Raw genomic sequence first — 27,067 nt, 5'->3', positions numbered from 1 at the left:
GCTGTCAGGACCACACATGATTTAGCAGCCCCTCCTGTTTGTAGTGGAAAGCTTGGAATATCATATTCCAGAAGGCAAAGGGCATAGCTTTCTTGACAGGAAAAACTTACCCAACATAGTGGGTATGACCACTTTTCTGCCTTAGAACTAACACACAGTATTGATTCTAAGATGGAAGGCAAGGGTTAAAAAAAAAAAGGTGGGGGGTATGATCCTGTAGAGTAAAAATGGATTTTTAATGAAACAGAGGACTCCTTACCATTCCTGACACAAAAACAAGTGCTATATAGAAACTCTGAAGTTCAAACACAGAATTTGAGAGAAACATAAAAAGGTAAACATGAATAAACAATCTAAGGGACTAAAGAAGGATTAAATGCCTATATTAAAATATGAAGAGATGATACATGTTTCTCTCTCAACCTTATTGCTAGCAGGGGTCACAGACGGAGTCTAGAAAAGAATTGGAAATGGTTCTATTTAATTTTGATAAAACTAAGAGAAGAATAGAAAGAGAAATATGGTGGGTGTGAGGGAAAAAAAGGAAGAAAAATTATCTTACACAATTGGGGGGGGGGGTGGCTCAAAAAGACATCAATACAAATGGGGGTGAGGGGAAGAGCGAGAAAATGGCTAACACTTCAATCTCATTTTCATCCAAACTAGTGATGGAGGGAATACAAAGCTGGTTATAGAAATACATTTTACTCAAAAGGGAAATAGAAGGGAGAGGGAGTATTCAAAGGAGGATAAATTAGGGGAATTATTGGTCCTAAGCAAAATATATTTTAAGAATGTACATAAATAGTTATGGCTTTTTTTGAGATGGCAAAAAATGGTAATCTGAAGGAGTGTCCTTTAACTTTAAGAGAAGGACTGAACAAGTTACAGTACATAAATGTGAGGGAATGCCACTGTGATGTAAGAAATGATGAAGGGGATGGTTTCAGAGAAAGTTGGAAGATCTGTATGAACTGAAGCAGAGTGAGGACCTTAGAACATGGATGCATGAGAGCCTTGAGTCATCCATTTCATTAAAGGTGCAATGTGTCTCCCAGTGGAAGGCTGCTGGACTGCACATCTTCCATCTACCCTAACGCAACCTGTACCAAGTCTATACCAGCACAAAGAAAATTCCATATCCTGCTGCCAGCCCGACCTCCCTAATAGAGAGACATGGAGTCATCCTGGGTTCTTCACTATCTCTCATCCCTAATATCCAACCTGTTACCAAGGCCTATCAATTCTTTGCCTTCTCATTAGGTGGGGGAAAGGCTATCGGGAGAAAATTTGGAACTTAAAACTTAAAAAGCTAATAAATAAAAGTTTCCAAATGGGTTTGTGGGAGGGAAAGAATGCTAACTGAGAAAATATCTAATTTTATTAAAAAGAAGGGCTTTTTATATGACCAGCTCTCATAAGAATTGTAAACTATTATATAAAAGACTGCTCCTACGGGGCAGCTGGGTAGCTCAGTGGATTGAGAGTCAGGCCTAGAGACACTTCCCAGCTGTGTGACCCTGGGCAAGTCACTTGATCCCCATTGCCCACCCTTACCACTCTTCCACCTAGGAGCCAATACACAGAAGTTAAGGGTTTAAAAATGTAAAAAAAAAAAAAAAAAAAAAAAAAAAAAAGACTGCTCCAAGTAACTAATAAGGCAAACTGAATTTAAAAACTAAAAATAGGCAAAAATTACAAAAGATGGGAAGGCAACATTAGAAGAATTATTCAAAGAAAGGCACTTTATTTTAATATACTGTTGGTAGAACTCTGAATTGGTCCAACAATTTTGGATTTTGGATAGGAGTTTACCAAGGAGCTGTCTTAAATTCAAGAGTATTAGTGGTACAAATGATTGATGAACTAAAGATTAGAAAGTAGGATTGCTTAGCTTGCAAAGATACAGTTGTCAAACACAAGCCAAAGATACATACTCACAGTTGTGCTTCAGGGTCATACAATCCCACTCCCAGCCATGTTTCGCTTTCCTACCCAACTTATGTCTCTACAAAGATGTGATGTTGATACCTTGAGGAACCTGTCAAGTGTGAAAAGCCATCAAGCCTTCTGTGCTGATTCTTTCATATGCCTATGTGAGTAGCAGATGTTACAACATCAATGCAAAACTTTTATTGTGCTTGAAGGAAAAAAGGAAAAAGGAAACCTTTTTCCTCTAGCTGCTGACATTTCAGAGCCTGTGGTCTAAGACTAGTCTCTATATGGTTTGATGTTCTTGCCACAGCTAATTATATTTCACCTAATAATTTGGGTCATGAGTGGCCATCCTATAATCCTAATCATTTTTGGTAACATGCAAAACTGGACTTCTACTCTTTTTTTTAAACATTTATTAATATTTATATTTTAGAAAAGTTAATATGGTTACATGATTATGCTCTTACTTTCCCCTTCACCAACCAACCTCCCCCCTCCCCTGGCCGATATGCATTTCCACTGGTTTTAACATGTGTCATTACTCAAGACCTATTTCCAAATTGTTGATTGCATTAGTATGGTACTTTCGATCCCCAATCATGTCCTCATCAACCCAAGTATTCAAGCAGTTGATTTTCTTCTGTGTTTCCTCTCCTGCAGTTCTTCCTCTGAATGTGGGTAGCTTTATTTACCATACATCCCTCAGAATAGTCCTGGGTCATTGCATTGCTCCTAGTACAGAAGTCCATTACATTCTATTTTACCACAGTGTATCAGTCTCTGTGTACAGTGTTCTTCTGGATCTGCTCCTTTCGCTCTGCATCAGTTCCTGGAGGTCTTTCCAATTCACATGGAATTCCTCCAGTTTATTATTCCTTTTAGCACAATAGTATTCCATCACCAGCATATACCACAATTTGTTCAGCCATTCCCCAATTGAAGGGCATGACCTCATTTTCTAGTTTTTTGCCACCACGAAAAGCGCAGCTATAAATATTTTCGTGCAAGTCTGTTTATCTATGATCTCTTTGGGGTACAAACCCAACAATGGTATGGCTGGATCAAAGAGCAGGCATTCTTTTATAGCCCTTTGAGCATAGTTCCAAATGGCCAGCCAGAATGGTTGGATCAGTTCACAACTCCACCAGCAATGCATTAATGTTCCAATTTGGCCACATCCCCTCCAACATTCATTACTCTCCCCTTCTTTCATTTTAGCCATTCTACTTGGTGTGAGGTGATACCTCAGAGTTGTTTTGATTTGCATTTCTCTAATTATTAGAGATTTAGAACACTTTCTCATGTGCTTATTAATAGTTTTGATTTCTTTATCTGAAAATTGCCTATTCATGTCTCTTGCCCATTTATCAATTGGGGAATGGCTTAATTTTTTATACAATTGATTTAACTCCTTGTATATTTGAGTAATTAGACCCTAGTCAGAGTTTTTTGTTATAAAGATTTTTTTCCCAATTTGTTGTTTCCCTTCTGATCTTGGCTACATTGTTTTGGTTTGTACAAAAGCTTTTTAGTTTTATATAATCAAAATAATTTATTTTACCTTTTGTAATTTTCTTTAACTCTTGCTTGGTTTTAAAATCTTTTCTTTCCCAGAGATCTGACAAGTTATTTATAGTTTCCCGTTTTATATTCAAGTCATTCACCCATTCTGAATTTATCTTAGTGTAGGGTGTGAGATGTTGATCTAAACCTAATCTCTCCCATATTGTTTTCCAAATTTCCCAACAGTTTTTGTCAAATAGTGGATTTTTGTCCCAAAAATTGGGCTCTTTGGGTTTATCATATACTGTCTTGCTGACGTCATTTACCCCAAGTCTATATTCCACTGATCCTCCCTTCTGTCTCTTAGCCAGTACCATATTGTTTTGACGACTGCTGCTTTATAGTATAGTTTAATATCTGGTACTGCTAGGCCCCTTCCTTCACATTTTTTTTCATTATTTCCCTTGATATTCTTGATCTTTTGTTATTCCAAATGAAATTTGTTATAGTTTTTCCTAATTCAGTGAAAAAGTTTTTTGGTAATTTGATAGGTATGGCGCTAGATAGGTAAATTAATTTGGGTAGAATGGTCATTTTTATTATGTTAGCTCGTCCTACCCATGAGCAATCAATGTTTTTCCAATTGTTTAAATTTAGTTTTAATTGTTTGGAAAATGTTTTGTAGTTGTTTTCATATAATTCCTGTGTTTGTTTTGGTAAATAGATTCCTAAGTATTTTATGTTATCTAGGGTGATTTTAAATGGTGTTTCTCTTTCTACCTCTTGCTGATGTGATGTGTTGGAAATATATAGAAATGCTGATGATTTATGTGCATTTATTTTGTATCCTGCAACCTTGCTAAAGTTATTGATTATTTCTACAAGCTTCCTAGTTGATTCTCTAGGATTTTTTAAGTAGACCATCATATCATCTGCAAAGAGTGATAGCTTAGTCTTCTCGTTGCCTATTTTAATACCCTCAATTTCTTTTTCTTCTCTAATTGCTACTGCTAATGTTTCTAGTACAATGTTAAATAATAGAGGAGATAATGGGCATCCTTGTTTCACTCCTGATCTTATTGGAAAGGCTTCTAATTTATCCCCATTGCATATGATGCTTGTTGATGGTTTTAGGTATATACTGTTTATTGTTTTTAGGAAAGGTCCTTCTATTCCTATACTTTCTAGTGTTTTCAATAGGAATGGGTGCTGTATCTTGTCAAAGGCTTTTTCAGCATCTATTGAGATAATCATGTGATTTTTGTTTGTTAGATTGTTGATATCGTCAATAATGTGGATGGTTTTCCTAATGTTGAACCATCCTTGCATTCCTGGTATAAATCCCACCTGATCATGGTGGATGATCTTCTTAGTTACTTGCTGGAGTCTCTTTGCTAGTATTCTATTTAAGATTTTTGCATCTATGTTCATTAGGGAGATTGGTCTGTAGTTTTCTTTCTCTGTTTTTGGTCTACCTGGCTTTGGAATTAGTACCATATTTGTGTAATAAAAAGAATTTGGTAGGACTCCGTCTTTGCTTATTATATCAAATAATTTGTGTAGTATTGGGATTAGTTGTTCTTTGAATGTCTGAAAGAATTCACTTGTAAATCCATCAGGCCCTGGCGATTTTTTCTTAGGGAGTTCTTTGATGGCTTGTTCAATTTCATATCTTTTTCTGATATGGGATTATTTAGGTATTCTATTTCTTCTGCTGTTAATCTTGGCAATTTATATTTTTGTAAATATTCATCCATATCTCTTAGATTGCTATATTTATTGCCATATAATTGGGCGAAATAGTTTTTAATGATTGCCTTAACTTCCCCTTCATTAGAGGTGAGATCTCCCTTTTCATCTTTGATACGGTCAATTTGGTTTTCTTTCCTTTTTTTTTATTAGATTGACCAGTACTTTGTCTATTTTATCTGTTTTTTTCAAAATACCTGCTTCTAGTCTTATTTATTAATTCAATAGTTCTTTTACATTTGATTTTACTAATTTCTCCCTTGATTTTTAGTATTTCTAATTTAGTTTCCATCTGGGGATTTTTAATTTGCTCGCTTTCTAATTTTTTAAGTTGCATGCCCAATTCATTAATCTATGCCCTCCCTAATTTGTTAATATATGCACTCAAGGATATACATTTCCCCCTGAGTACTGCCTTGGCTGCATCCCACAGAGTTTGGTAGGATGTCTCATCATTGTCATTCTCTTCAATGAAATTGTTGATTTTTTCTATGATTTCTTCTTTGACTAGCTGGTTTTGGAGAATCATTTAATTTCCAATTAGTTTTTGATTTGCCTGTCCAGGTGCCCTTACTACTAATTATTATTTTCATTGCATTATGATCTGAGAATGTTACATTTATTATTTCTGCTCTTTTGCATTTATTTGCAATGTTTCTATGCCCTATTACATGGTCAATCTTTGTGAATGCACCATGTGCAGCTGAAAAGAAGGTGTATTTCTTTTTGTCCCTATTTATTTTTCTCCACATATCTATGAAATCTAATTTTTCTAGGGCTTCATTCACCTCTTACCTCTTTCTTATTTATTTTTTGGTTTGATTTATCTAGATCTGAAAGAGGAATATTTAGATCTCCCACTATTATGGTTTTACTATCTATTTCCTTCTTGAGCTCTGCCAGTTTCTCCTTTACAAATTTGGATGCTATTCCATTTGGTGCATACATATTGAGCAACATTATTTCCTCATTGTCTATACTGCCTTTTATCAGGATGTAATTACCTTCCCTGTCTTTTTAAATCATATCTATTTTTACTTTGGCTTTATCAGAAATCATGATTGCCACTCCTGCCTTTTTTTTTCTCATTTGAAGCCCAAAAGATTTTGTTGAAGCCCTGAACCTTAAACTTGTGTATGTCCACCCGCCTCATATGTGTTTCTTGTAGACAACATATGGTAGGATTTTGGTTTCTAATCCACTCTGCTATTTGCTTCTGTTTAATGGGTAAGATCATCCCATTCACATTCAGTTATAATTCTCAGTTGTGTATTCCCCAACATTTTGGTGTCCTCCCCTAATTCTATCCCTTCTTCTTACACTATTTCCTTTTAAACCAGTGGTTTGCTTTAAGCCAGTAACCCTTGTCCCCTCCCTTGATTTACTTCCCTTTTTACCCCCTCCCTTATTATTCCCCTCTTTTTATTTTTAAGGCCTGATGAATTCCCTCCCCCTTCTTCTCCCCTCCCTTTTTTGACCTCCCCACTCCCCTGCTCCCCTTGGTTTTATCCCTTCTGACTTTCTCAGTAGGGTTAGATAGAGTTTTATATCCCAATGGATATACCTACTCTACCCTCGCAGGGTTAATTACACTGAGAGTAAGGTTTAAATATTACCTCTTAATGCTCTCTTCTTCTCCTTCTTATAACAGTATTCATCCCTTCCCCTTCCCATGCCCTCTTTGTGTGTAATAGAATATCCTATTTTTTTTATTACTTCAAGATTCTTTTGGTGTCCTCCACTATTCACTCCCCTCTTTCCCTCCCGCCCATATCATCTTAGACCATTTAGTATTTCAACCTCTCCCTATGAATAATTCTTCTAATGATTATAATAGTGAATGCTATAATGGTGAACAGAGTTCACTATAGAGAATTATACATAACATTTCTCCACATAGGAGTTCCAATAATTAGATCTTATTGAAGCCCTTAAAGAGGCAAATTTTAAAAAATATGAGTTTTCTTACTTTCCCTTCTGTTTCTTATTTACCTTTTCATGTTTCTCTTGATTTTTGTGGTTGGATATCAAACTTTCCATTTAGTCCTGGTCTTTTCTGTGCAAATGCTTGGAAATTTTCTATCTTGTTGAATGCCCAAACTTTCCTCTGGAAGAATATAATCAGTTTTGATGGGTACGTGATCCTTGATTGTAAACCCAGTTCTCTTGCCTTTCTGAATATCATATTCCAAGCCTTGCGGTCTTTTAGCGTGGAGGCTGCCAGATCCTGTGTGATCGTGATTGGTGCTCCTTGATATCTGAATTGTCTCTTTCTGGCTTCTTGTAAAATTTTTTCTTTTACTTGGAAGCTCTTGAACTTGGCTATTATATTCCTGGGGGTTGTCTTTTCGGGGTTAAGTGTAGAGGGTGATCTATGGATCCTTTCAATGTCTATATTGCCCTCTTGTTGTAGAACTTCAGGGCAATTTTGCTGAATAATTTCTTTTAGTATGGAGTCCAAATTTCTAGTAATTTCTGCTTTTTCAGGTAGACCAATGATTTTCAGATTGTCTCTTCTAGAACTGTTTTCTTGGTCTGTCAGTTTCTCATTGAGATATTTCATGTTTCCTTCTATTTTATCAGTCTTTTGACTTTGTTTTATTTGATCTTGCTGTCTTGATAGATCATTGGCTTCTACTTGCCCAATTCTTGTCTTTAGAGACTGGTTTTCTGCTATAAGCTTTTGATTTTCCTTTTCAGTTTGGTCTGACCTGTTTTCCAGCTGTTTGATTTTGGTCTCCAATTTGCTTATTAATTCTTTTGATTTGGGGGCATCTTTTTCTAATTGCCCAATTCTAGCCTTTAGAGACTGGTTTTTGGCTACAATCTTTTGGTTTTCCTTTTCAATCTGGTCGTTTCTGGTCTTTGATTTACTTGCCTCACTTTCCAATTGTGAAATTCTGCCTTTTAAACTGTTATTTTCTTGCCAGATTTCTTCCATCTTTCTCATGATCTCAGATAATAAACTTAGTACTAGTAAGATTTTGTTTAGAATCACCTTCTCTTCCTGGGTTACTCAAATCAATAAATGTAATCAGGCTCAATAGTACCCCCTCAAAATTATCTCCTAAATGTAATCAGGTGCAATGGTATCCCTTCCACAACCACCCTGGGCCTATAAACTAAATTAGACCTGCTTTTGACCATGCAACTAGGACAGAAACTTTGAAAATTGAGTGGTATCTCCTGAAAAATTCAGGGTGTCACCTCCTGCCAAAGGTATTGCCTGCCAGATTCAGTCCCATGGCTCCCAATTATATTCACCAAAGAGATAGGATTCTTTATTAAGAACTATGCCCATGAACTATTCTCTCCAGCCTCCACCAGCATTCTAGAGGCAGCCATTCGAGGATCTTTGTGATTCTGTCTTTCTTTAAGTCAGCTGTGTATGTTTCAAGTTGGGTCCTGCAAGCTCTAATAGGTTTCAGGTACTTGGAATAGTGCAGCAGGGTTCCAAAAATAATGTCTAAGCATCTATAAATTGAAAGGAGTAGAAATACGAGAGAGAGAGAGAGAGAGAGAGAGAGAGAGAGAGAGAGAGAGAGAGAGAGAGAGAGAGAGAGAGAGAGAGAGAGTATATCCTCATTTTAAATTTAGTGTTCCACTGAGCACCAAAGAATATCTGGTGATAATAACGGTAAAATGTTACTTAAAAAAAAAAATAACACCAGTAAAATAAGATATTTGCACTCCTAACATGGTTGGAGAAACCTACTGTGAAAGTTAGACTAGGGATATAGATGTATAAACATAAAAATTGTTCTATTGAGTCTGAGTCTCAAAAGTCACAGAATGACCAAACCACAGGTACAATGGGAAAAAGATTCTCCTCAGCTCTATTTGATTCTAGTTAAGTGCCATACTTTTTCAAATAGTCAATTCATATATACAAATTTCACAAATTCGAGGAATATTATACTTAGATTCATAGTTTAATAGGTGTGAAACTTTCGTGGTCTGATAAGGGGAACGGAGTGGGGAAAGTATTATAATTTGCTTTTGTAGGATCACTGTTCCCAAATTTTCCGGGAATCTACACATTTTCCTGTAATATTTGGAGATGCAGGTAGTGCTTCCTAAAGAAAACTCTTCTTCACTTCTCTTAAAAGGTTATGGACTCATCGGCATAAATAATTTACCTGAATTAAAACTGAGATCAAATCAAAATTATAGTTCCCAAAGATTCCATCTCACACAGGAAGTTTCACTGCTTAACACCAGTGTACAATTGTTTTTTAAGTTAACATTAATGCCAGCAAATTCTTAGTTGTAGCATAATATATGGCAATTACTGAAAATATCTTTTTTGTACTCATTCAGTTTATATTCACAAGATCTTTTCTGAAAAATGTGCTCTTTTTCTTTCTCCCCAATTTAACACACTCTAAGTTGCAAACATCAATGGTTGAAATTAATAATCATTAAAAAAGAAGCCAAACCCAAGCTGAGTTGCACTTTGGCACAGTAGGCAGCTCTGTCAGTCTCCTAAGCTAAAAGTCCCAAATTCAATCCTCAGAAGAAGGGTGTGATATACAGGGAAAGGCTTTTGGAGACAAGAGTCAGTCGGTTTGGGCTTGCCTCTGATGGGAATGATCATCCCCACTCAAGCTCAAGTAAGGGTTATTGTTAGTTTGAGATTAATGAAGTTGGGCTCTCCCTCAAGGAAGAACCATTACCCAAGAGGTCAAACCCGGGACTTTCACCTCGGAGCTAACTAAACAGGGGTTCATCCAATATTTCTAGGCCACAAGTTTGAGGGCTTCTAGATTCCATGTCGACAAAGGTATATTTGCCTTGTAAGATATCCTGCTATTGAGTCAAACTTATTAACTGCTATGTTATCCTCTCCTATGGCAGGCAGAGGAGAGCCTTGGTAATGTTGTGGGGCGTAATGGTGAACCCCTGGGTTTGGGAAGGATACCTTTTGCAAGAATGCAAGAACTCTGAAACTTAGTTTAAAAGTAAAAAGAGATTTACTAGTAACTTAGAATTTTTGGCCAGCAAGACTGCATGAGTGGAACAATCCTGTGGGGTTGCTCCCAGAATGCCTCAGTTTTGGGGTTTTTATATTCTTTACAAAGATGAGGACAGGACTCTGGAGTAAGGGGTTTAGGGGAAGGGTTAAGATTTGCCTGAGGGCAAGAGATGGCTCTGGCGATTAGGAGGGGTGTCTCTTTATCCATCTCAATTCAATGGGGCAATCAAAGGAGGTTAATCTTCAAGGTCAGATGTTTTGGGTAGGGAGTTACCAGGGTATAAGGGAGCAAAGGAATTTCTCTGCTGGCAGTTTGCCTAAATTTTGGGGGTACAATGCATGCCAGTATCACAGTGGGGTTTCAGGAAGAAAGGAGATTGTTCAGCAGGCTAATATTTAATTAAACCAACTTACAAAAATCTTTGTAGCCTCCCTTAATATAAATCCTCAGTCTGAAGCTTTAAAAAATAAAGTCAAGGGGGCAGCTGGGTAGCTCAGTGGATTGAGAGTCAGGCCCAGAGACAGGAGGTCCTAGGTTCAAATCCAGCCTCACTCTCCAGCTGTGTGACCCTGGGCAAGTCACTTGACCCCCATTGCCCACCCTTACCACTCTTCCACCTAGGAGCCAATACACAGAAGTTAAGGAGGGAGGAAGGAAGGAAAGAAGGGAGGGAGGGAGGAAGGAAGGAAGGAAAGAAGGGAGGGAGGAAGGGAGAGAGATAGAGAGAGAGAGGTGAGAGAGAGAGAGAGAAAGAGAGAGAGAAAGAAAGAAAGAAAAATTTCCTAATCAGACTCCCATTTTTTTAGATTAAAGATTCAGACTCTTGTTCCCATTCATATTTCTGAAGAAGTTAATGTTTTTCTCTCCCATTGAGTTGATAGTCATGTTTTCAGAGAACTTAATTCTCAAGGTTTTTGCCCTTCTACTAAAACCAAGCTAACTTTTGAAACCATGAGGTATATGGCTTACAATATCTATGAGCATTAAAAAATATCCTAAAAGTCACTAAACTGTAACTAGACCAAAGAAACCAAAGAAAAAGGACCTAAGTGTACAAAAATATTTATATTAGCTTTTTTTGTTATAGCAAAGAATTGAAAACTAAGGGACTGAGCATCAAATGAGAAATGGATGAGTAAATTATGATAGTTATATTGTGATCATGATAATTATAATTGTACAATATGCAGATTTAGAAAAACCTGAGAAGACTTATGAACTGATGTAGAGTAAAGTGAACTAGAAGCTGGGCAACAATTTAAAAAATAACAATATCATAAAGAAAACCAATTCCAAAAGTCTTAAAAACTGATCAATGTAAAAGATTTCAGAGTACTGTTGAAGGATGCTACTTACCTCCTGACAAAGAGGGGATGGACATAAGATGCAGAATGAGACAAATATTCTCAGATGTGCATAATGTAGGAATTTGTTTAGGTTGACTATGCATACTTGTAACAAGCTTTTCTTTTCAAATGGAGTCAGGCAAAGAAATCTGGGACTATGGTTAAGTTTTATAAAAAGAGAGAGAAGGGAACAGAAGGAAGAACAGAAGGAATCACAAACAGGAAAATTGTGAAAGTTACATGTTGAATTTATTGTACATTTTAAAAGAAAAGTAAGATCTACACAATAAGATATTCACATCTTCAGGTATCATACCCTCCTTTTCTACAATGTTTATGGAAATACTCACTTTATTGTACATTCGTTAAATTAAAAAAGAATAATAAAGAAAACTTCCAAGGAAATCGTAGTCAAAACCCAGAGTTTCTAATAAAATAAAACATCTTGCAAGCCATTAAGCAATGAGAGAACATCTTGGAATATGATTTTCTGAAAGGCAAAAGATAATAGCTTACAACAAAGAATAATTCATCTGGTAAAATGGAATACAATACTACAAGGAGAAAAAAAAGTATCTTTAATGGAAGAGGACTTTCTAGCATCCTGATGAGAAGACCTGAGAGAGTCTAATCTTGAAAACAGAAACATAAAAAGCAAGAAAAAGATAAATACATTTGAGCAACTGGAACTAGTAAGATGATAAAGTGCTTAGATTCATAGAGACTAGGGACCCTTCAGAATCCCATTTTCTTCAATGAGTGTAGTTAAAAAAGACAAACAAAAGGGCACTGGAGGTGAGATGGGGAAAATTTCATTTGGTTGGTTTTAAGAAAGGGAAGAAAAAATAATTTATTGGGGAAGAAATGAGGAACAATCAATTTCTCATAATTAGATTACCCAAGAAGGTGATTATATAAAGGAAAGCTCATAAACTTGACTATTACTTGAACTAGAACAAAGGAGAGAGCTTAATACATCAGAGAAAGCCTGTTATAGAAATATATTAAATTCAACTGGGAAACACTTCCCCTCTGCAGGGACTGGTAGTTATGAAAGGGAATAGTCACAAACAAAACAAATTTCAACTTGAAAAGCAGAAACTTTAAATTGGGGGGTGGGTTGAGGTGAGTGGGGAGGGCAGATTTAAAAGGAAAGAATGAAAAGGGGAAGAACTAGTAATTGGAGCCTGGGCTATTTCAAGAGAAGGCAAATAGAAAAGAAGGAACAAAATTCACCATTTATAGGTTACTTTTATTCATATGCCTTCTCTCTTACTACATTTCCAAACTATGCTACCTCTACTCCAGCATCTTACTCCTTTTGGAAAATAGACTTTACTTCTGGGATCCTAGAGACTTTTAAGTATTTGTACTATCTTGGCCAGAACTTTGCCAACTAACTGGACATTGACTTCGGCATTGAGTTCACAAGATTTTGACACATATTCTTTATTTAATTCATCATAAAAGCACATTATCACATTTTCTCAGCTTATCTTTGAATAAATCAATTTTCTAAATAAAAACCAAGCTCTGCTTATGTAACTGGCAGGTTTTTAATGGGGTTTAAATCTATTGAGTTCTATTGGAGCTGAAGCATGTTTATATCCACCTCTTATAAGTTTCTTAGCTTTTCATAACATAATAATATTGTAGTATATATTATCTTCATTTAGAAATTTCTGTAATTCCAGAACAATTTTGTTTCTCAACATATTTAGCAGATTTCATTACCAAAACTTTTGAGTCTAGAAGTAAAAAGAAAAATCACCAAAGCTTTTTTGGGGATGAGTGGAAATTTTACAGTCTAATAAAGATACCCAATTCTCACTGATCCATTTAGTCTTTTGACAATGGTCTAGATAGAGCAGTGATTCCCAAAGTGGGCACTACCGCCCCCTAGTGGGTGCTACAGCGATTGGAAGGGGGAGGGCAGAGCGGTGATGGCCACAGGTGCATTTCTCTTTCCTATTAATTGCTATTAAAATTAAAAAAAAATTAATTTCCAGGGGGCTAAGTAATATTTTTTCTGGAAAGAGGGCGGTAGGCCAAAAAAGTTTGGGAACCATTGAGATAAAATTCACAATATCTAAGCCAAATTATAAATGAAGCAGTAACAACCCTTCTAGCTGTTAGGTCCTTCTGAAGATTGTTGCTTGTTTTCTGAGATTAACTGGGCTGTTTTATAGTAAGAATTTATCATTTCTTGGGAGTAAATTTTAAGTTATACTTTCTTTGCTCTGATCCTGTTTTGTGGTAGGTGTGAATTATTCTCGAAAGGCTTGACTCCCCAACATCAGTAGTACCATAGTCTCTCAGCCACTGGACAGTACTCTAAATGCCAGAATTCTTGTTTTCTGGGAGTAATAGCCATTCTTAAAAATTACAGAATTAGAAGTCCCCCAGAAGAGAGCAATGAATGCATGTGTATGGCAAAAAAAAAAAAAAAAATTACTTTTAAACTAACAAAGGACTCTCATAGCTATAGGGCTTGAAGGAACTTTTTTTTTTAAAACCCTTACCTTCCATCTTATTGGTTCTAAGGCAGAAGAGTGGGGAGGACTAGGCAATGGGGGTTAAATGACTTGCCCAGGGTCACACAGCTAGGAAGTGTCTGAGGTCATATTTGGACTCAGGACCTTTCATCTCTGGTACTGACTCTCAATCCACTGAGCCACCCAGCTGCCCACTTTGAAGGAACCTTTAAAAGGCCATTAGTTCAACTCCCACATTTTAATGATGAAACTTAAGCCCAAGAGCAATTTGCCCAAGATCACTTAAGTAGTGACAGACAGCAGGGCCCCTGACTTCCAACAGCTATATGTTCGCTGTTCCACCCTGCATCTCAACTAAAAATAAAGAAACCAGTTCAATCTGTTTTCATCTGGTCAAGGTAAGTTATTCCATGTCAGCCTAGAGTCTGTAGAAACAAATGTGGCTGGCCACTGGGTGTCCCAAAGTAATTTGCATAGTATCATATAGAAAAATAATATTTACAAAAATAAAACTAAATTAAAAGTACAAGAAATAAGAGAATTGATATTAGTCAATCTCAGAAAAAAGAAACTGAATAAGCCATAAAGGAATGCTTAAAGAAAAAATCCTAGGACCTTATGAATTTATAGTTCAAACATTCAAAGAACAATTAACTCAATATAAAAAAATCAGCCAAAAAGAGAAAGGCGTGAGAAATAAGTGATACCACTGCCTACACCAAAGATAAAGCAGAGAATGTTAATCACAAAGTAATATTACTAGGAAAGCTGGTGTAAAAATACTAAATAAATATTAGCAGTCTATAAAAACATATTTAAAAGGTTATAGGGGCCAGCTGGGTAGCTCAGTGGATTGAGAGTCAGGCCTAGAGATGGGAGGTCCTAGTTTCAAGTCTGGCCTCAGACACTTCCCAGCTGTGTGACCCTGGGCAAGTCACTTGACAAGGACCAATACACACAGTATTGACTCCAAGATGGAAGGGTTAAAAAAAAAAAAGGTTATAAATGACTGCCATGTAAGCATGATTGGGTCTGTAACACTGTGAAAACTATTAACATTTCCCACCAGGCTGCACTCCTTCAGACTTCTCCATCCTGCCCCCAAGAACCTCCACATCTTGCAAGATCACATCAGTCTTGACATTCACACTTCAACAGTATCTGATTGGAGGACTCCTCCTCAAACCTCCATTTAAGGAGGACTCTATGGCCAGCTATCTCTGTGGGCTGACGCCTTCTGAGCTACACCTCTGGACTTCTTAATCATACCCCCATGCAAAAAACTAGACTGGTAAACTACGGTTTGCTTACTGTGGTAAGAGGCTGAGATTCTTTGAGATCCAGCCCCCAGGAAAATCATGAAGGGTGACAGGGTCAAAAAGTGAGAAATGGGGGTAAACTAGGAAAAAAAGGAAAAAAGTGAAATTACCAAGGATCTCAGGAAGAAGCAAACTCAAAGACTTTGAACATAAACAAATAAATCAACAGGAAAAATGTTAACAGAAGGAAATGTGGGCTCCACATCTACTAAATGAGTTCAGGAATCTATTCTTGCAAAACTGAGGAAAATTATCTAATACTTGATGAGATAAAGGAATATGGAATGTGAGGAGAATATGGAACCATAATGTGATGCTTCTGAATAGTTCAAAGGAGAAATGAGAATTATGAGAGAAGAATTTATGATTTGTATAGCAACAATGGATAATAGAACAGAAAAACTGGAATCTGACAAATCTCACCAATGATGTAAAAGAAAACAATAGATTCAGTGCAAAAATAGAAAAATGAAGGGTGATCTAGAAATAGAGAAGCAAAAAACAGTAATATTAAAAAAAACTGTTCACTTTGCAAGAAAATACACTGATCCTAAAAACAGGATGTGTAGAGACAATTTAAGGATCAGAGGTCTCCCAGAAGAACATAACAGGACAAAAAAACTTTAACATTATAAGGAAGGAAATAATAGAAGAGAATTATCCAGAACTTCTGAACATAGAAAATAAAAATTCCAATTGGAAGAATTCACAGGTCACCTCCAAAAAAACAAACAGAAAACCAAGGATAGAAAATTCAAGACACAGAGTGATTAAATTTAACAATTCAATTAAAAAACAAGTTCTATCAAATCCGGCCTCAGACACTTCCCAGCTGTGTGACCTTGGGCAAGTTACTTGACCCCCATTGCCCACCCTTACCACTCTTCCACCTAAGAGCCAATACACAGACGTTAAGGGTTTAAAAAACAAAGTATCTTAAAAACAACAACAACAAAAAAAACCCAACAAGTTCTACAAATGACCAGGAGAAAGACCTTCATATACTAAAGAAAGGAAATTTAAACATCAGATTATTCTGAACCCACCAGACAACACAATAGAATAGTATAGTGTTTTATGAAAAGTAATGGAGCTTAGCATGCAGCCCAGGATAGCCTATTCTGAAAATGAGCTTAACATTAAAGGGGGGAGGGGAGCAGGAAGCTGTTTAATAGTCAAGAAACATTTGGCACATTTTTAAAAAAGAGAACTGAAGAAATTGATTCTTGATAAACAACAGAAATTCAGGTGAATAAATGTAGCAGATGAGGAGAGCTAACAGCAACAGGCTGATAGACAAGACCAGTTAAGAGACTCTTTCTTCCTCAAGGAAACAGTGAAGGAAAAAACCCAGTGGAAGTTAATAGTGAAAAGTTGGGCCTCGTACAGAACCTGGCAACAGATGAATCAATTTTTTTTTTTTTTTTGGTGAGGTTATATTACAACATGTGTTAAAATTAACGGTTTGGCTAAATATATGAAAATTATAAATCTTTTATTTATAAAAGAGGTGGAAAGAGTGGAAGTAGAGAAATACAAAAGGGTAAAGACATTAACCTATCTAACTAATATTGTTCCAGTGCTTGGCTCAGCCAGGACTTCAATCAGAATTAAACTGTCTCCAGAAGACAGGAAGGGAAAACCAGTTATCCACTCACCCAAGAGACAGGCCAAGACAATGAATGGAGCTGAAGGTGACTCCTGAGGCTGACCTTCTCTGAGCCTACCTTCTTCTTGAAGTGACTCTCTTCTTGGAGTTCACTCTCCACTAGACTCAACTTCCTAAGACTGAGTTCAGGGCTTGCTTTTATGGTGACTTTTTGTCTACTCCCCCCTCTTCACAGGGGTCAATCACAGCTTCCAAATTGTCTAGCATTGTCCAGGGGGCAGTGTTTGTGGGAGCTAGTTTACACCTTAAAGGGGTTCATGCTTTCTGAGAGTGTGAACGAATTTCTGACTTAGTTAGAAAAAAGGGTGGAACTCTCCAAGTATTTTGCTGACTTCTCACTAGGTAGGACATGAATTCACTAAATGGTTTGGGAGCTTGTCCACCTAGTTCAAGCTTGTATTAATTCAATGTTATTGTTAACCAAAGTTTTAACTCCAACTAGGCAAAGAGAATAAAGGATTCCCTTTCACAAGTGCAAATTCAAAGAGAACAAAGAATTCTCTTTTACAAACATGAGATAGTACAAGAAATGGGAGGAAAGAGGATATACAGAGGGATGTAGAGGAACATGTGATGTGCTGGGGTCAAATGAAGGACTAGCAATGCAGAGAAGGTGATCTCTGTGGTTTCAAAGTGAGAAGAACCTACATATAAAGTGGTTGATGAGAAGTAGGGAAAGCCTGAAAAACATCAGAAGCACTGATAAATGCTCCTATGGGTGAAGAGAGATGATCTATGAAGGGAGATGGAAACCAGGCACTGAGTGTGGTCTGGGAAGCTTGGTGTTTGATAATCCACTTGCACTACCTTGGAGTGTTGAATTGGGAGAGTTGGAACTCCTGGGGGCAAAAGGGACCTGGAGGAGAGGGAGAGAGTATAGACTAAAGGAGAAGATTTATTGTGTAAAAAAGGTAACCAGGTGAGGGTATAGATCAGTTGGGGATTGATAATTATGGACCTGATGGAAGGAGGACCCTACCATCCGGGGTATTGTCTTCTTTGACTTTTTTCTGGGAATAAGGCACAATAGAAAAGGGGAATCCTTAGGACAAGATGTGCAAGATAGGGGCTGAAACCACTGAAAGGAAGAGCCTAGAACGGATACTTTGGAAGTTTTGACTTTACAAGGATTATAGAAACTAGAGAGAGACTAAGTAATTATAGGGATCATGAATCACAGGATAAGGGTCTAAATGTAGAAAAAAGAGATGATGGGTAAAGAAGAGAAATGAGAAAATGCCTCTCTGGAAAGGGGTACAAAAACCACACATATATACACAAAAACTAATGAATGGGACTGCTGAAAAGGAGAAGGAAGAATCTATTTGACTAACTAAAAGGGAAAAAGGAGGGAAGAATTATATAATTAGATAAACAAAATAATGAAATGGAAAACTACACTAAAAGACCTAAAAACTCAGACTAAAGCACTGACTAATCTTGACTTTAATTAGTATGAACGACGAGACATACCTTCCTCTTCTCAGATTCTAAACTTAAGACGGTTGTATGGAAGACAATGAAATACAGGTGCAGAATGAGGCATATTCTGTTAGATAACAATCAATGTGTTGGTGTATTTTATTTAATTGTATTTTTTACTAGAGGTTCTTTTATAGGAAAGAAGAATATTACCAGTAAATATCAGTGACATTTTTTTAGGAAAAGCATCATTAAAATTTTTTTCCCTTAAGTTACTGACATCTTGTGGCAAAGACTTGGAAATTAAGGGGATGTTCATCAATTGGGAACATGATGTGGTACGATTGTGATGAAATACTATTGTGCTCTAAGAAATAATGAGGGGAGTGCTTTTCAGAAAAAAACATGGCAAGATCTATATGAACTGATGCAAAGTGAAGTGAGAAGAACCAGGAGATCATTGTGCATAGCAATAGCATCGCTGAAATGATGAACGACTGTGAAAAGACTTGGTTACTCTGAGCAACACAACAACCCCAGATAATTCCAAAGTACTTACCTCCAGAATTGATAAACTCAGTGCAATTTCTCACTTTCTCTATTTTTCTTGCCTTTTAAAAAAAAAATATGGCTACTATGGAAATATGCTTTGCATGATTTTACACATATACAGTCATCCCTTGCTATATCCCAATTCACTTATCAAATTTACCGTATCACATGTTTAAAAAAAAAATCTAATTCTGTATTGGGGAGTTTTCACAATATGGTGGGATTTTGAGGATGAATACCTCAATGAATACCATAGTGTACACAATGTAAAAGCAGAACGTCACTACCCCTCATGCAAGTTTGTCAAGGTGAGACTGTACAGGGCACACAATTGGCTGATGAAAGGCAACCAATCACAGTGTTGTGTTCTGTATCCTGGGAGCTGATTGGTTCAGTCTGTTTGTTCTCCTGCTACTTCACAGATTTTTACCTGTGGGGAAGGATTTAGAATGTAACTCCCAGGATAGGTGAGGAATCACTGCAATTGATATATTGCTTTCTTAGTGGGTGTGTGAGAAAGAATTTGTATTCAAAATTAAAAAAGAAAAGATAAAAATAAATCATTATAAAGTTACTGATAGACTGAATAGAATTTACACTTAAAATCCACTATTTTAGGAGATCAAAGTAAACATAACTGAAAAGACAAGGTCAGAACCAAAATGAGGGAGCAGAAGTAAAACAAGCTCCCCCATATGAGATTGGCTAAAATGAAAAAGGGAAAAATGACACATTGGGGAGGGTGTGGAAAAACAGGGACATTAATAAACTGTTTGTGGAACTATGAACTGATTCAACCATTTTGGAAAGCAATCTAGAGTTACACTCAAAGAGTTATAAAATGGTATATTACTTTTTAACCCAGTAATACCACTATTAGGTTTATTTCCTAAGGTGAACAAGGAAAAAGGAAAAGAAACTATTATCTTCTAAAATATTAATAGCAGTCCATTTTGTGGTGGCAAAGAACTGAAGGGATGTCCATCAATAGGGAAATGGCTGAAGAAGTGATGGTATAGGAATGTGATGGATAACAGTTGTGCTATAAGAAATGATGAAGAGAATGGTTTTAGAGAAATAAAAAGGTAAAGACAAACAACTCTGAAAGAATTTGGAATTAACAACCAAACATAATCCCAACTAAACATGCTACTCACCTCTTACTAGAGAGTACGAATGACGCATTTTTTGGGGAACACAGTCCAATGTGGAAATTTGTTTTGCTTGAATATACATGTTTGTAACAGGGTTTTTTTTTTCCCCTTTTTCATTCTCAAAGAGGGGTGGAGTGAATAGGAAACAAAGCAGATTTTTGCCAACTTAAATATATATATATATAAAAATTTGTTTTAAAAGAGAATACTAGAGCAACCTAGTTGCTTGTGAATTATACAATTTACAAAATAAAACAATTTAAAAACATATAATCCTAGTTAACTAACATATTTACTCCAACATTTTTAGCTCATAAGGAATAAGGTCTATCATACACTTCTCTTCAAAACGCAAGTTTCTAGGATAGTAAAGCCAGCTCCTCATCATAGCATGCTCTTCTGTTTCCTGATTATTTCATTTCAGGAAAAGATAAGAAAGAGCCAGGGTAGAAAGCACCATACAAATATAAGGTATTATTGTTATACTCTAACAGGAAATACCAAAATAAATAAGAATCTAAAAAATTTTAAATCCTGGAATCCTTGATGTGGAAGTTTTTATTATAGTAAGAAAATCTTGGTATTTACTAGGCTGCATTAGTTTCTTAAAATACAGTAAAATGCCATTAACTTCTCACAAACTTTCACATGGGAGAGTGTCTAGTGGGTTTCCATCTTTCTTTTAAACACTATGGACTGTACTTAACTTGGCACTGATATCTAAATTGAGAACTTTTCTACACTTATATCTTGTACTTTTTAGAACATAACTCAATAAATGTAGTTTCTCCCTTATAAAATATACATAAACAGGTTAAAAAAATTATTCTAGTATATTATATGGTCAACTCCTGGAGGACACAATGGAATTGTGTCATCTTTTATAAAATATAAAGTATATTGTAAACTTAAAGCATTATGTAAAACTTGCTATTGTTGTTGTTATTATTATTGCTATCTTTATGTTTCCAGTACTTAGCCCAGTATTTTGCACAAAGTAGTGCTCAATGTAAATTGAACAGAATTTTTTAAAAATTCAATTCCTGAGGTTGAAAGCAAGGAATTGTCATCTGTTTTAAGATTTTGTTTCTTTAACAAAATATGACTAGATCAGTAGGTCACTTATAAAGTCACTGATATTACCTTACAGTCATACTTTATGTGCCAGGGAAATCCCTATGTTCTGTGCTTGCTAATTTAAGCAGATAAACAAAGCAAGTTTAAAACTTTAAAATGTTTAATACTGTTATACTATCTATTACTCACAACTATTTCATAACCATTGTTATATTTTGATGAAATAATTAGTTTATTCTTTTAAATATAAATTGTTCTTTAAAGCTGTTGGTATAAAGAATCTGAATTACTCCAGCAGGAGGTTGCTATAAAATAAGTGGATTACAAGTCAATAAAATAGTCATATCATGCTTTGCCTACTATATTTTTTATGAAAATATTTATGAAAATATTCTCCAACTATCCAAAATTGAACTTATTAACTTTGCCCTAAAGCTCTTCTCTTTCAAACTTCTCTATTTTTTTCAAAGGCACTACCAATTCATTCTGTCTTCCAGGCTTGCAACTAACTTGGTGTCATCTTTGATTCCTCAAGGTCCTTCACTGCACACATCCCTATCAGTTGACAAATCTTGCCATTTCTACCTCAACAATATCTTTTGAAGCTAATCCTTTCTATTTACTCATATAACCACTGCCTTAGTTAAGAGCCTTGTAACTTCTTGCCTAGATGATTGCAATGGTCTCCTAATTCAAGGATAAAGTATAAATTGGCTTTTAAAGTCCATCACTAGCTGGTCCCAACCTATTTTTTTTAGCCTCATCAAAAATTACTCCCCTCCCCATTTCAATGGTTCAGCAAGACTGGCTTTCTTAGGGCAGCTGGGTAGCTCAGTGGAGTGAGAGTCAGGCCTAGAGACAGGAGGTCCTAGGTTCAAACCCGGCCTCAGCCACTTCCCAGCTGTGTGACCCTGGGCAAGTCACTTGACCCCCATTGCCCACCTTTACCAATCTTCCACCTATGAGACAATACACCGAAGTACAAGGGTTTAAAAAAAAATATTTAAAAAAAAAAAAAGACTGGCTTTCTTGCTCTTCCTCACAGATAAATACTCTTTTTTTCCCTGTGCCTTTGCACTGTACTGTACCTCCCAAACTCTGAATTAACTTCATCCTCACTTACATACATTGTTGTTTTTCAGTTGTGTCTGACTCTTTATGACCTCATTTGGAGTTTGTTGGGGCAAAAATACTAGAGTGGTTTACCATTTCCTTCACCAGCTCATTTTATATAGAAGGAAACTGAGGCAAACAGTGTTAAGTGGCTTGCCCCAAGTCACACTGGTATTAAGTATCTGAGGCTAGATTTGAACTCCTCTTCCTGGCTCTAGGCCCAGCACTCTATCCACTATGCCATCTAACTGCACACCTTATCTATTTATCTTTTTTTATGCCTCCAACTTGCTAGTGCCATCTCTCCCTAAGTACTATGAATGGCTTTTTAATTAACTTTTCATAAAGTTTAATATACATGGCACCTTCTACAGAATAAAGCTCCTTGATTCCTGGATCTAGTACACTGCTTGGTGTACAGTTGGATCTTAATGCTGGTTAACTGATGGAATGACTGGAATTAAGTCAAGATCAGAGGAATGTAAGGAATCTGAAAAGCTTCCATTTGATTATAGTCACTAAATAAAAGTCACTTTATTTAGGGAACCTATTGTTGTGGCCAAATTTCTTCTACTTTGTTGTTCCCTAATACAGAGTTCTGCATAAACTCAATGGAATAGAGAAAATTAATGAATGTGTAGAGAAAACCATTAGAACTTCTATTTATATTTAGTAAAACAAGTAAACTTAAGTTTTACTAGGACTTAATATCAATAGGTATGAGTGTAGAGTAGGAATTCTATGACCCAGAAAGGTTAACATTGGTATCTTAACTTGTTCATTTCCTTTCAGTGTACTGCAATGGATTCAGTTTGTGTGTGCTTGGTTAAGTGATCTATAGTCTGTATCACCTAGTTTTAAACTAAAGCCTCATAAAATGGACAAATGGCTTAAAAATATTCCAAAAGAACACTGGAACATAATAATAATAAAAGCATAAACATTGTGAAAAAGCAAAGAGCAGACATTTCTATTCCTTTGATAAGATCTCTCAGTCATATTATAAGGTTAAAAATTATTATGTAATTAGGTCTCGTAAGAGGTCATCCAAAAAATTTTAAATTAGCATGAAGATTCAAAATACGGATTTAAATCCATATCATTAATGACAAACCACACTTTAAGTGTTTATCATGTGTGATTTGAAATAGTATTTCATGATAACATGAGGCCATTACAGTTTGTAAGAGATTTAAAAGTAAGCCTTCATAGCCAAAAACTATGTGTACGTCACCTATACATTTAAGAAAATTTTCTATTATATAACAAAAAAACATTTAAAATCTTGTTTAGTTGATATTCATTCCATATTTTAAAAAATTTTTTACAAAATGCCTTATCACATATATTTTTAGTACAGCAGCACATGAATAGAATTTAAAGAAAAAATTAATAGCTGGCATTATATAATGCTAAGATGTTTGCAAAGCACTTTACATGTTATCTCCTCTGCTCTAACAACGCAGTGATATAGGTGCTATTTTTAAACCCATTTTACAAATAAGAAAACTGATGCTGATGGAGGATTGTGACTTGCTAAGAATCACACAACTAATAAGAGCCTAAGGCAGCATCCAAATTTCAGGTCACAGTCCAACATCCTACGCTGTGCCACTTATGGGGGTGCAGGAGTAACTTTTTAAAAAATTCATCAAAATGCAGGATCAAGGGGCAGCTGGGTAGCTCAGTGGAGTGAGAGTCAGGCCTAGAGACAGGAGGTCCTAGGTTCAAACCCGACTTCAGCCACTTCCCAGCTGTGTGACCCTGGGCAAGTCACTTGACCCCCATTGCCCACCCTTACCACTCTTCCACCTATGAGACAATACACCGAAGTACAAGGGTTAAAAAAAAAAAAAAAAAAGCAGGATCAAAATTTGGAGATCACTGCCCTAGTGAGGCTAAAAAGTGTACTCCTATATGTCCAGAGCAATTTATACAGTTAAAGGACAAGAATGAGAAAGAGAGAAAACAAAACAAACAAAATCAGTTCACACCCAGATTTGGAATTCTTGTTTACGTAGGTTGCCCCATATGGGCCAGTCGTCCCCAACTCATCTCAGAAGTTCTGACACCAACATTAGTCTCGCACTAGTGAGACATCCTGAACAAGCTTTTGAGGACAAAGGTGGGGAAGGGAACTGAAGCATTGGAATAGGAGCACTTGGAATACCCAGGGAATCCAATTCAATGAGGTTACGAGAGGAGTGAGCCTTTCCCAAGTGAACCTCTAACCCTGCCCTCTGAGTACTTAAAGAAGTCCGGGCCGAATACGAGTTCTTGCGAAAAGAGCGAGTGGAAGGCATAAAACGCCTGGCCTTTAACTTAGCCTAGCAGGACGGGTGCGCGAGGCGAAGAATACAACCCTAGACAACCAGCCCGGGCACGGACCTATAACACATCCAACATATCTACACATGTACACACATCATCTCTTCTGTATTTTGGAATTTGGTAGGAATGGGGGAGGGGCTCCGAGGGGGCACAGGTCAGGATTATAACTAGCTCGGGATAAGGCATGGATATAGAGAAAACTCGGGTCGAAAACAATAGGCAACCCAGAGGCCGCCAAAGCGGTGATCGCTACCTTTCACCGTCCCGGCCGTCGAAGAAAACGAAGTCGCCGGTCTGGACGCACTTCGCGCAGGTCAGCCGCCTGCGAGTGGTGTTGCACAGGGGGCACCGCTCAACCGCCACGTACAAGCCCTCCGCGTCCTCCACCGAATCCACAAGGTCCCGGGACGCCGGCCGGCAGCCACAGCCGGGAGCCTCCAACGCCCGGGATACTTTCCCACTGGGAGACGCCATGATGGCCTCAGAGCACAGTCAGTCACGTGGGACTTTGTTTTCAACCAGGTGCATCCTGGGTAAAGGAGGGGCCTGGAACAGGATGGGCGGAAAAGGGCGGCGGGGGAGGGGGGGGGTGCGGGGAAGGGGCGGGGAGGTAGTTTCCAGCCGCCCAGTAGTTTCCGCTCCCACGTGCTTTCTGGATTTGTGGTTGCTGCTTGTGGAATGACCAGAAGATAGTTATTTTTAGGTCACCCAGAAAAATAACCTTAAATTCAAAAACAATTCTGGATCAAATGACAAGGGTTTTTTGGCGCTGGACAAGCCTGGTAGCTCAGTAGCTAGAATGCTGGGCTTTGAGTCAGGAAAACCTGGATTCAAATTTGGTTTCAGACACTTACAGTGTGACGCTGAGGAGGTCACTTTGCTTCCCTGTAAAATGGGGATAATAATAGCACCCACCCGGGGTGGTTGTCAAAATAATTAACAACCTCCCAAGGTTGTTGTTAGGATCATATGAGATCATAACTGTAAAAAAGTGCAATGCACAGTACTTGGCTCTTTATAAAAGTTAGCTATTATTACTTCTTGCACAAAGTAGTAAAGGGATGCCCCTTCCAAGGGGTCTTATAAAGGTTCTTTTTATTTCATTATTGTGGTTCTTTAGCCACATAAAGATAATTCTTACTTGATTATTGATTGATATTTGACTGGAACAGTAGGGAGTCAACATTTGGAAAACATAAAGACAAGTAAGAAATATCTGAGTAAAAGTGACAAGAAAACCTGAAGCCAATGCTTTAAATAAAATAGGACACAGTGGCTAGAACACTGGATTTTGATGGAAAGACCTGAGTTTGATCCTACCTTAAGTGGTACATGCTTCTGTAACTCTTGGCCAATCATTTAGCTACTTGGCTTCAGTTTCCCTATCTGTAAAATGGGAATAATAACAGCATCCATTTCACAGCATTATTAGGAGGAATAAATGAGATAATACATGTAAAGTGCTTTGCAAACCTTAAAGTGCTATATTGATGCTAGCTATTATTATTATTATTTAAATAAATTTTAAGTTTCCCAAGTTCTGAGTCCTTTCTCCAGGGTTAAAAGACTGCTTCTTAAGGAGAGAATACAGATCATGAGAGATTGTTCCAATTTTCCTTCGGCTATTTTTTCACATTTGCTAACTTGTCAAAATTAATTTTTAGCTGGGCCTTCAGCCACAAATCAACTACCCAGCGAAACTAACCATATACTTTCAGGGGAAAGTATGGGCATTCAACAAAATTGAAGAATTCCAAGTTTTTGCACAAAAGAGACCGGGACTAAATGGAAAGTTTGACACTCAACCACAAATATCAAGAGAAAGATGAAAAGGGTGTGGAACACAGTAAGAGCCTAATGATTGTCGACTAACTCACTGACAGACTTAAAGTATAAACCTGAAATTAGATGGTACTTGAAGTTCCTTCCAGATCTGGAATCCAAGGGCTCCATGCTTAACAATTTTTCAAATCTAACTATGCATCTGTGTCTGAGGGATACATTTGAATTGGAGAGAAATGAAGGCCCCAAAATAGAACTCTTGAAGGAGATGAGAGTTTTTTTTTTCACAAGAAATAGCACAGAATGAAAACACTCAGGATACATCTCTTCTCTTACAATGCTCTAGGAAGAACCAGTTAGTAGTGGACTCTCCCAGCACTGCATCCATCTATCTATCCTTGGCAACCGTACTAGCTCCAACACAGCCCCTACCCCAGCATCCATTCTAATTGTTGTAGTTTGGTCACGTCTGGCTTAAAAAAACAAACCCCTACCTTCCATCTTAGAATCCATACAGTGTATTGGTTCCAAGCAGAAGGGTGGTAAGGGCCAGGCATTGGAGGTTAAGTGACCTGCCCAGGGTAACACAGCTAGAAAGTATCTGAGGCCAGATTTGAACCCAGGACAGACCTCCTGTCTCT

General features: G+C 37.0%; 1 protein-coding gene across 1 annotated transcript in view; it reads right to left on the bottom strand.

Annotated features, from left to right (window-relative positions):
* Nucleotides 1-25,129, bottom strand: part of ATG14 (autophagy related 14) — a 66,476-nt gene extending 41,347 nt beyond the window's left edge. Inside the window, exon 1 of the mRNA XM_044664904.1 lies at nt 24,898-25,129. Within this exon, the coding sequence (XP_044520839.1) occupies nt 24,898-25,118 (221 nt within the window). The 5' untranslated portion in view covers nt 25,119-25,129. The remainder of the gene's footprint in view (nt 1-24,897) is intronic.
* Nucleotides 25,130-27,067: the final 1,938 nt, after the last annotated feature.

This window comes from Gracilinanus agilis, chromosome 2 (genome assembly GCF_016433145.1).
Source record: "Gracilinanus agilis isolate LMUSP501 chromosome 2, AgileGrace, whole genome shotgun sequence".
In the NCBI taxonomy this organism is placed as follows: Eukaryota; Metazoa; Chordata; class Mammalia; order Didelphimorphia; family Didelphidae; genus Gracilinanus; species Gracilinanus agilis.
The sequence above is the reverse complement of the archived record's forward strand: the minus strand, read 5'-3'. Positions and strand labels throughout refer to the sequence as shown.